Source organism: Sesamum indicum, linkage group LG2 (genome assembly GCF_026168435.1).
Source record: "Sesamum indicum cultivar Baizhima isolate 11 linkage group LG2, ASM2616843v1, whole genome shotgun sequence".
Classification (NCBI taxonomy): domain Eukaryota; kingdom Viridiplantae; phylum Streptophyta; class Magnoliopsida; order Lamiales; family Pedaliaceae; genus Sesamum; species Sesamum indicum.
In genome coordinates this window covers 13260531-13270582 of record NC_142658.1, presented here as the reverse complement: position 1 = coordinate 13270582, position 10052 = coordinate 13260531, and the positions used below count along the sequence as shown (strand labels likewise).

At 34.0% G+C, this 10052-nt stretch overlaps 1 protein-coding gene across 1 annotated transcript; it reads left to right on the top strand.

The window, feature by feature from the left end:
* The first annotated feature begins 1611 nt into the window (after positions 1–1611).
* Positions 1612–2256, top strand: LOC105155628 (uncharacterized). Its single transcript, XM_011071525.3, has one exon. The coding sequence runs from the start codon at positions 1665–1667 to the stop codon at positions 2121–2123; it is 459 nt and encodes a 152-aa protein (XP_011069827.2). The 5' UTR covers positions 1612–1664; the 3' UTR covers positions 2124–2256.
* The last annotated feature ends 7796 nt before the right edge of the window (positions 2257–10052 follow it).

The following is a 10052-nucleotide window of genomic DNA, read 5'->3' as shown; positions in this document are numbered from 1 at the left end:
TTCGAACAAATTTAGCCAAACACCTTTCAATTCCAACTTAATTCAATCTATAAAAGAAACAAGAATGATAGTATGTTGTCGTATATAATTTGCCACTAAACAACATATTATTACTAATCTTGGTGGGTTTGGCAGCACCATCAACTTGGTGATAGTGGCCAACATATGTATGAGGAATCCAACAGGATTTCCACTGCATGCCTATGCCTTCGCTCTTTTCCATCCACAAATCTCCATCTCCGCTGTTCCAAATTCGGTGCCCAAATCAAACAGTTTTATCTTCTAATAAAATAAATTATCCATCAAATCGATTTAAATATAAATTTATTTTCTTTTACAAAAATAGAAAAAAGGTCCTACCCCACAAATTCGTCTATCGCTTAGGCTATATATATGCGCAGGCCAAGAGCCCTACAGCTGCCCTACTGTCCTAAAAGATAAACTCTAGCCATTTGGAGATTTATACACAAGTCATATGACGTCTAGCGCAACAAAATGTCTTTCGAAGAATTCAAACGTTCAATCTTAACTATTAGACCGTAGTTATTAGTGATTTTAAAAGAAGTGCGACAGAAAAACTTGTCAAGGGGCGACAGAAAAACTTGTCAAGAGGCGACTATTCAGTAGTATTCTTGCTCAAACGCGCTTCACTTATAGTAATAAATTTGTAATTTGACTATGAGAAGTGTGGTTTTACTACAAGAAATATTATATATAATTTTAATTTATAATCATGGTTAAAAATAAATAATTGTAACAAATAGTTATTGATTATGATCAGTAAAAATTGTTGGTCATCACTTTTGCAAGAGTGACTAAAATTTTGCCATGGCTTTTATTTTGTCATGTTTCTTATCCATGGCAAACACTTTATTTTTTATGATGAAAAACTAAGTTTTTATATTGATTTTATTTAACTATAATTAATAATAATTCTTGATCATGATTTTTAGTCCATAGCCATTAAAATTGTAGCCATAGAAGATTTTTTCCTAATGTTTGGTCCACTTTATATTTTGATGGGATTGTAATTGCAGGCTTGTTATTTAATGTGGCTCAAATTGAACATTCACTATAATATAATGAAAAACTCTTATTATCTATACTATATTATAAAAGAAAACTCTTTGGTCGTATCCACTTTTAAATGCTCATATTTATTTATTAATTTATTTCCTCCTTTAAAAAAAATGGTCAAAACAATAATTTTAATACAATTATAATTTATTTATTTTTCTCTCAGTTCACTATTCTACATTTCTCGATTACCTTATTTCTCCATATTACTTTCTCTTAAAATTTTATGTTTTTAATAAATTTATAATTATGATTTGTTTCCCCTCTCTTATCTCACTATGTTTCTTTCTTTCTACGGAGGTTTTATTTATCTTACATCAAGATTCTTTTTTATATAATCGTAAAGTCAGCGTAAGCATAATTAACTAAGTATATACATAAATAAATTATTACGTTGGTCATCCCTCTTATATTTTATCTAATAAAAAGAGAATTAATGAATTAAGATGCCAACCCACTTCTAAATTCTTTATTTTCCGGCACCATTCACATGCCATTTTCCAACCATAGCATTAACTAATATAAATACCTCTACATTTCCATGTTATGAGTGCACAAAACCTTCCATTCAAGAAATTTGTGCTACAATGGCAAAGTTGAAGTCATATACTCTTTTGGCTATGCTTATTTTATCAACTTTAGCCGTTGTTTCTGAAAGTCGGGTTGCCAGAAAGGACCTGGGCCTGGACTTGGGTGGCTTAGGGATCGGAGTTGGCGCCGGGATTGGCATTGGCTTAGGAGGTGGTGGCAGCGGCTCAGGGGCTGGTGCGGGCTCCGGTTCAGGCTCTAGGGCTAGCTCGAGTTCTAGTTCAACCTCTAGCTCAAGCTCTAGTGCAGGTTCAGGTGGTGGTGCGGGTTCAGAAGCGGGCTCAACTGTTGGATCCCGAGCAGGGTCGGGGTCAGGCGGCCGCAGTGGGGGAGGGTCCGGTGGTGGGTCAGGTGGTGGTGGTGGAGGTGGAGGGTCCGGTGAGGGTTCTGGTAGCGGAAGTGGGTACGGTCAAGGAGAGGGACACGGGTCGGGTTACGGTGAAGGAAGTGGAAATTAATGATCAGCCCATCAGCCATGCATGTTATATATGTACTCCAAAGTCCAATATGGTAAAAAAAAATTGCTATACTAATATGTAATTTATAAATGAATAAATGGGAGTACAAAAAGGCCCAAATTACTGATTTTAATCTTCCTCTTTTTTGTTTAAATATATCTGTTATTTCAGAAAAATTCTAACACAGATGTGATTGGGTAGCCTTAAACTAATGTGACAAATATAATATATTTGTCGTCACTATAAGAAAATTGAATTTTCGCTACACCATAAACAGTCACGGCTTAAAAACATGGTAAATCAATACTATTAATCATGATTAAACTAAACCAAAGAAATAAAATATTACAACGATAATCAACGTTCGTCAATCATCATGATTTGTAGCTATTGTCAAAATATTTCACATGGTTTTGGCCATGGCTCATGTCTTGGTAACACTTGCAAAAACAACGGCTAATGACCATTGCGAAATCGTAGTTGATTTGTATTTACCACAATTTTCTTCTTTTGAATATAGTAATTAACCGTAGCAGAAATCATAGTTTTTCTAGCGCATGTGATTGGTGTACAGTTCAAAAAGAATATCAATTACATAACAAGTATATCAAATTTGCTTTGTGGTTGATTTAGTTCGGCTAAATCTGGATTGAATAAAAATATTTCGCTATTTGAAGTCGATGTCAAGATGTTACAATAATGGTAATTTTGTATTTTTCTCAAGGAATTTGTCAAAAATTTAGATATAAATTGAATATTTCTATTTTTTAAAACAGCTTTAATATCTTATTTTTGAATTTTCTAAGTTCATATTTTAAAAGTTTTGCCAAAAAACTTTCAATATTTGTAAGTTCATAAATATTTTATAAGATATTCTAAAAAAAACTTATAAATTAACCTCAAACGCCCTCTAAAACACGGAATATGGTGCATCTCTAGAATCAACATCAAGATCTCTCTTCTCAACACAATTACACACAAGGGCTAGGTTCTTTGTGTAGCCAAAGTCCTCTGACGCTCAAGTTTGAAATTAATATGGTTGAAAAATAAATCAAATAACACACGGAATGTGGAGTATTTTGGTCTTGATTAAATTTGGATGATTAATCATAAAATGTTTCATTTTTAGAGGCAAATATACACAAATATCCCTTCAAAAAATAATACACTAACACCCATCTTGAGATGTAGTTATAATTTTATAAAATGAATGGAATATTTGTATATTTTGGCTTAATTAACTTTAAAATGTATCGATATAATTTATCCTAAATTGTATGTCAATTATATGATAAACATAACGCATTTATCAAATTTGAATTTAGCCATGGACGGATCTAAAAGCGAAAGCTTGAGGGGCTGAAAACTTAGTAAAAAAAAAAAATTGAATTAATAATTTAACAAATAAATAAAGATAATAATTGGCACTCTTAATTGTAAAATAAAATTTTCATATACTCAGCTAGAGATGGAAAAGGGAAGAGTTTGCCCGAATGTGAGACCCACCTCAAATGAAAAAGACCACACCCCGTCAATCCCCCGGCTCTGCCCCGTCTCTTAAACCAACACCCCACACCCTGAGTTTCCTTGTCCCTTCAAACCACGTAAATGCATTTTAGTTTTACCGCAATATTGTAGCTAGCTTAATTGTGAAGGATGTTACACAATGTATACGTAGCGTTACCTTAGCTAGTACTATTAGTACACATGCACTTTATAAATTGTGGCGTATCCCTTGACCTATCAAGGAAAACACTACCTGATTCATGATTGTTGTACTATATTTTTTCCTATTTATGAAAATTACATTTACTAAAAAAAAAAATGCATTTTAGATTTAATTTATTTTCATTTGTATGTCGTGCTTTTATATCCCTCAATCGAACTTCTAAAATCAAAATGATTAAAACACTAGGGACTAATGATACTTTACCTGAGTGGTGAATTTGATTTCGCATAATCGAAAAATTGTGAGTTCGAATCTTATGAATATAGGTGTTTAATCTACTTTTTAATAGTAATATAGTGTTTTTTTATTTATTTTGAATTCATTGATTAAATTTATAAATATTTATGTATTGCGTATTGAATGTTGTAATAATAAAATAGGCGTAATTGCAAAAATAGTCCTGTAAGTAAGGGGAGTGGCGTTCTTGGTTCCGTAACTATAGGACTGGCAATTTTAGTCTCGTAAGTTTCAAAAAGTTCGCAATTCCAGTCCTCCGCACAAATCTGGCCAAATTTTGGATAATTTTACCCTTTTCCAGCTTTAAAATGTGCAGTTTAGTCCAGTTTCAATCATTTTGCATTCTAATGCATATTTTCCACTCATGCTCGCGTAGAATGGTATCAGAGTTTAGGTTTATTGAAGAAATATATGATTATATTACATTTTGATATTATTCCACTAATGGAGGAGACTTTCCAAGAGAGAATAGAACCGAATGAAAGTTTGACTTATTCTGAAAATAGGGAATATTTCCAGATTCTGGAAATACAAAGAAGAGAATTTTTCATGGAAATTCTTGACAAATGTGACAACGGTCCCAAGAGGATTGACCCAAAACTTCTCACGCTAGAAGAAAGACAAGAGTGACTGAGAAATTTTGAAGTCCGACAAGTACTACCAGAAAATGCAGTAAGACGTATACATTCCACGGAAGTCCATGGTAGAATCCCAACCAGGAGAAGCGGAATGGGTAAATTCCTACATAATTTCAGTTCTAAGAATTATGACTAATTAGAAAGAACTCGAGCCGGATACATCAAAGATCTTCCAAGATTTGAGAGAGATACAAAAGACGGTTCAAGACTATGGATATAGGTTAATACATATACCTATGAAAATAAAATCCTTGAGCCAAAAGGTGGACGAGGTCCTTAAGATCCTTCTAGATCTACACAAGGGTCTTACAGATCTGAAGACAGAAATTACAGATCTGAAGAGAAATCAACAAGAGAACCCTAAGACATCTAGATCCAGACAGGAGCGAATCCCGACTCCGAGTCGGGATTTTGAATCCCGACTCGGGGAGTTTTGCTTCTTTTGTTTTTCGTTTAAATTATTATTATATAATTTAATTTATATATAATTAATTTTAACAACATACTAAAATCCAAAATTAATAAAATTAACATTGCATTAACTTAAAAAATTACAATTAAGGGTACAAATGTAATAGTTATTTATTTTGTACAATTGTAAAAAAATACATTAAATGTATACAATTACAAATATAAAAAATGTCCACCCATTCCACAATGTCGTCTGTGGGGTTGACGTCGAGGTCTTCTTATTTCCTCGCCCACATTTTGAACTGACTCATTTTGCGCCTCATTTTCTTCACCACCAAACCGACTTGATGTTTCAGAACTTGACTCCACATTGTCACGATATGCACCAAATGATGGAAATGGAATTGGTGAAATATTATATCCTTGTGTATATGGTTGATTAAAACCAAGACCAAGGTCAAGAGAAAAATCTTGTGTTTGGTTTGACATATATGGAGTCGATTGAAACCAATCACCTTGAGACGGTTGAGGCATATAATAATCTTGAGGCGGTTGAGGTACGTAATAATCTTGAGGTGGATGTACTGTAGAAGGACCAGCTATATCCACCCCAATATTATGACGTTCAACTGAACCAGTTGACATTCGGCTAGAACTTCTTCTTTGCCTGTGGGATGTTGTGGGAGCATCATCGGATGGAGAAGCAATTTGTTATGGCTGTTGGGTTATAGCTTCCTTGATAATATGTAACCCATGTTCAAATCTATCCACCAATTGACTATATCCTTCGATATTTGGTGGTCTAGATCGACATAAAGTTTCAAGGGCATTCACCTCATTTGCCTGAAAAGTGTAGAAAAATAATAAGCCTTGTGTTGTTAAAATATATATATAATAAAACATGTAATATTATACAACAACGTACCACAACTTGCAACATAGGTGCTTCTCCAGGTTTGTAACCGCTTTCCGCACATCTATGAGTAGATGACGACACAAAATTTCTTGTTATATTGTAGTACCACTCCCAATAACCTCGTTCTGTTTCCCTTCTATTGGAAATGAGTGGCCTATGTACAACCGTGTCATATCGTCTTTGCCATCTAGTGATATATTGTATGTATTGCAGGGACCAATCTGTGCCCGCGTGATTTTTACAAAAAATCTGATGGAGGCTCATATCACGGGTATCCATCGATTCTGGTACATTCTGCCTCATCCCGAATTGGCGAACAACTCGTTCGGGACGATGCATTTCAACTATTGCGTAGAATATCAACGGAACGGATGACCTCCACAACTGGGGTTCAATTCATCGGCGTAAGCCATAATGACATCCGAGTCCATGTCATACGACTGCCATATGAACTGTAATAAATACAAAGATGTAAACTAATACGAATTTAATTCATGGTATAAATATACGAATAATATTAAAATTAAGTTACCTGATCCGCCTGCATCTCGTCCAAAATTTCTCGTATGACTTGTACAGTTCCCCGAACTGTAGTGGTGAAAGTGTGCTGACAATTCCAAGTAGCACCATATGGTGCTGCTGGGAGCCAGCGATTGTTTGCACTTGGCCCATAAATAGCCGTTGGGCACCAAGTCCAGGACAAAGTGGCGTAATCCGTGACCATACCCAAATCTACACGAACAATACAAATATGTGTTATTAATGAATATCAATAGCAAAAAAAAAAAATGTGTAAGACTTTTTAAGTCAATTTTACCTGTAGCAATTGCAGCGCTCCACCAATTGCCGCTTTGCCTTTTGTGCTGACATTGCACAATTCGCGATATAAAAATGCCAGCACAGCACTCCCCCAACTATAGTTCCTCGCGGTTTCTATATCTTCTAATTTTGAAAGATATAGTAATGAGTCATAGTTACCTGAGGAATCTGGGCACATCAATCCCCCAAATAAAAGTAATGCAATGGCACGTGCGTACCGGACGACGACAGCCTGAGGAGTATTATAAGTGATTTCGACCGCCGCCAAATGAGATGTAATTGCCGATATTTGTAATCTCGAGCCCTTCAACGCATTTGCATCCGGGCTGAAGCCTATGTAAGTAAGCCTATATATTATTATTTTATATTATTATATTATATTATATTATATATGTATTTACAACCAGGATCATCAGGCAGGGATAGGATAATTTTACAAGATAATGAATAACCAGCAACCTTTCATAAAATTTATATCCAAATATAATACTCCAAACTGCCCCTAAAAACGCCTTTAACACGGCTATGACCGGGGTCTTACCAGGAGCCATATATTTAGAACATAATTTTTATGTCAAGGCCAGTTATTATTATCCAACCTATAAATTTGATGAGTCCTAACTATTCATGATGCCAAATTCATGCTAGTGTAATTAACAGTTAGGGATCAACACATGAATCGGTTAGCCTATAAGGCTTTCCATGAACAATAAGATAATAACTAAAATACAGAAATTAAAATAAAGCGAGTAAAACTTACAGTAGTCCTTATGTAGTTGCAAACTTCTTTTATTTCAATATATAGATTTACAATGAGAAGGGATTGCTCAACACATGAGCAAGAGAGAAAGAGAGAAAACAAAAGAGAGGTTTCTTCTAAGGTTCTGCCCTTAACGTTTCCAAACATCTGCATTTATAGGATGCAGAGGATACTATTCTATAGGGGCGTAACCCTACAAACTACAGTAGAAATCGTGTATTACACAGTATAAAATCGATATTTCGGGAAAAAGTGCTACAGTTACAATAATAATTGAACTAAAAGTCAAAATTGAATAGTAGAAAAGCCAAAATTCCCGGCCTTCTGTCTGCTTTGACGTCATTGATTACGTCATCTTATTAATTGCTTATTAATGCGTCATTTAACACTGATAATCATGCATTGATACCTTCTTTAATCAGATTTTCTCCCAGTTCTTGCCGGCTTTGAGGAAGATTCTTCCATATCCTTCTTGTGAATTTTTTCTACCAAGGTTTCCTTGATAGCTTCAAAAATATCCTCAAATTCCACATCATTTGGATCTTGAGCATCTTGCATGAATTCAGATGCCATAGTTGGGTCTGATTTGGTGGATTTATTATCCTCTCCAAAATGTGCCATCAGGTCCTTTTTCATTTCTTCCACATATGCAGCAACCATATGCTCTTTAGTCAGAAATTCTGACTTCATTTTGAATTTCCTTGAGATATGATCGAAAGGAGATGGGGTAGCAATATCTTCCTTCTGATTTTTGTAGACACTTATTTTCATCTGAAGGAGATCCATTGTCTCTTTTCCAAATATTTCCTTTGTATTAGGATCAGTCTTCATCATTTTATCCCAAAATTTAATATGGGATATTCTGTATAAGCAAAGAATTCCAGCATCTGTCTGACCAATTTCTGGTGTCCATTTCCAGATCCAGGGTATTGAAAATTCAATGAAAAAGAAATATGAGGCTATTCCCTCTATGAATAGTTTAGCTTCTTGTTTCTTTATCAATTGTGGTGAAATATCCACCCATTTATCAAAAAAGAATTTTATTTTCTCAGGTAAAATATTTGGAGTAGGACCAAAATAGTAAAACCAGTGTGGGATATTAGTGTTATAAACATTGGCACAAACCTTTATAAACCAGGAATGTTTGTGCTTATCATTTTCATAATCTAATACCTTCATAAAGGCATCGCAATAATCCCAGTAATTATATTTTACTGCTGATTTATTAATCAAAATTTCTTTATCTTTCATAGGAGAAATTCCCCAATCTTCCAAAGGTATAACCTTTTTGATAATCATTTTACTGAAATTATAAATTTCTTTATTTGTGCTCGTAAAATGTGATATTTCACATGAGCCATTTTGAACAAGTATTTGTTCATAAAAATATTTGGACTTATAAGTCCTTGCTGGTAAGGATGAATTATCCAAATACCTTTGCATTAAAACCCATGGATCATTTTTCCATTTCAAATCTTTTTCTTCCAAAAGAAATATAATTTCTTTATGTTGGGTTTTTGAAAATCCAATATTATTGGATTCAGATTCTTCATCACCAATTATTTTGGCATATGAGGGACTATCATTCCCTTCAGTTCGGGATTGCTGACCTTTTTTATATTCCAAGAATGCGTGATATTCAGGATCTTGTGATAAATCCATAGCTATGAGCTTTTGTTTTCCATTCTGAGATATAATCTCAGGTACTTTGCCTCGACCACCTCTTCCTCTATAAGAGGAAGATCCCCGACCTCGGGAGTTCATGCCTGTCATTTGTTAAAATATTCCCGAGTTAAGAAATCTGGAAGACTATTATCTTCTCCCTTTTTATAGAATATTTCAAAATCAAATGGGGCTAATTGAGCCTGCCATCTTGCAAACATTTGTTTAGAAACATCATGTTTAAAATCCTTTTGAAACATAAATTTGGCTGCTTTGCAGTCTGTCATAATCACAAATTTTTTATTATATAAATCATCTTGAAATTTCAAAACACATTTGACTATAGCTAGAATCTCTTTTGCTATAGTTGCATAATTTTTCTGAGAATCATTCCATTTTCCTGAGCGGAATCTAACAAGATATACTTGTTTTGTTTCAGGATTTATCTGGGTTAATATTCCTCCAAACCCTATATCAGATGCATCAGTTTCTATAATCTTTTTCCAATCTGGATTACTTAACATCAAACAAGGAAGTGTTTTAACTTTAGATTTTATTCTTTTAACAGCTTCTGTATGACCAATTGTCCATGGCTTAGGATTCTTTTTCAGTCTATCATATAAGATAGCCGTATCTTCTATTAAATTTTTATAATAAGGAGCAATATAATTTAGACTTCCTAAAAATCTTTGTAATTGAGTTTTATCAGTTATTTCATTTGGAAATTTATCTGCAAAGTCAATACTTCTATTAATAG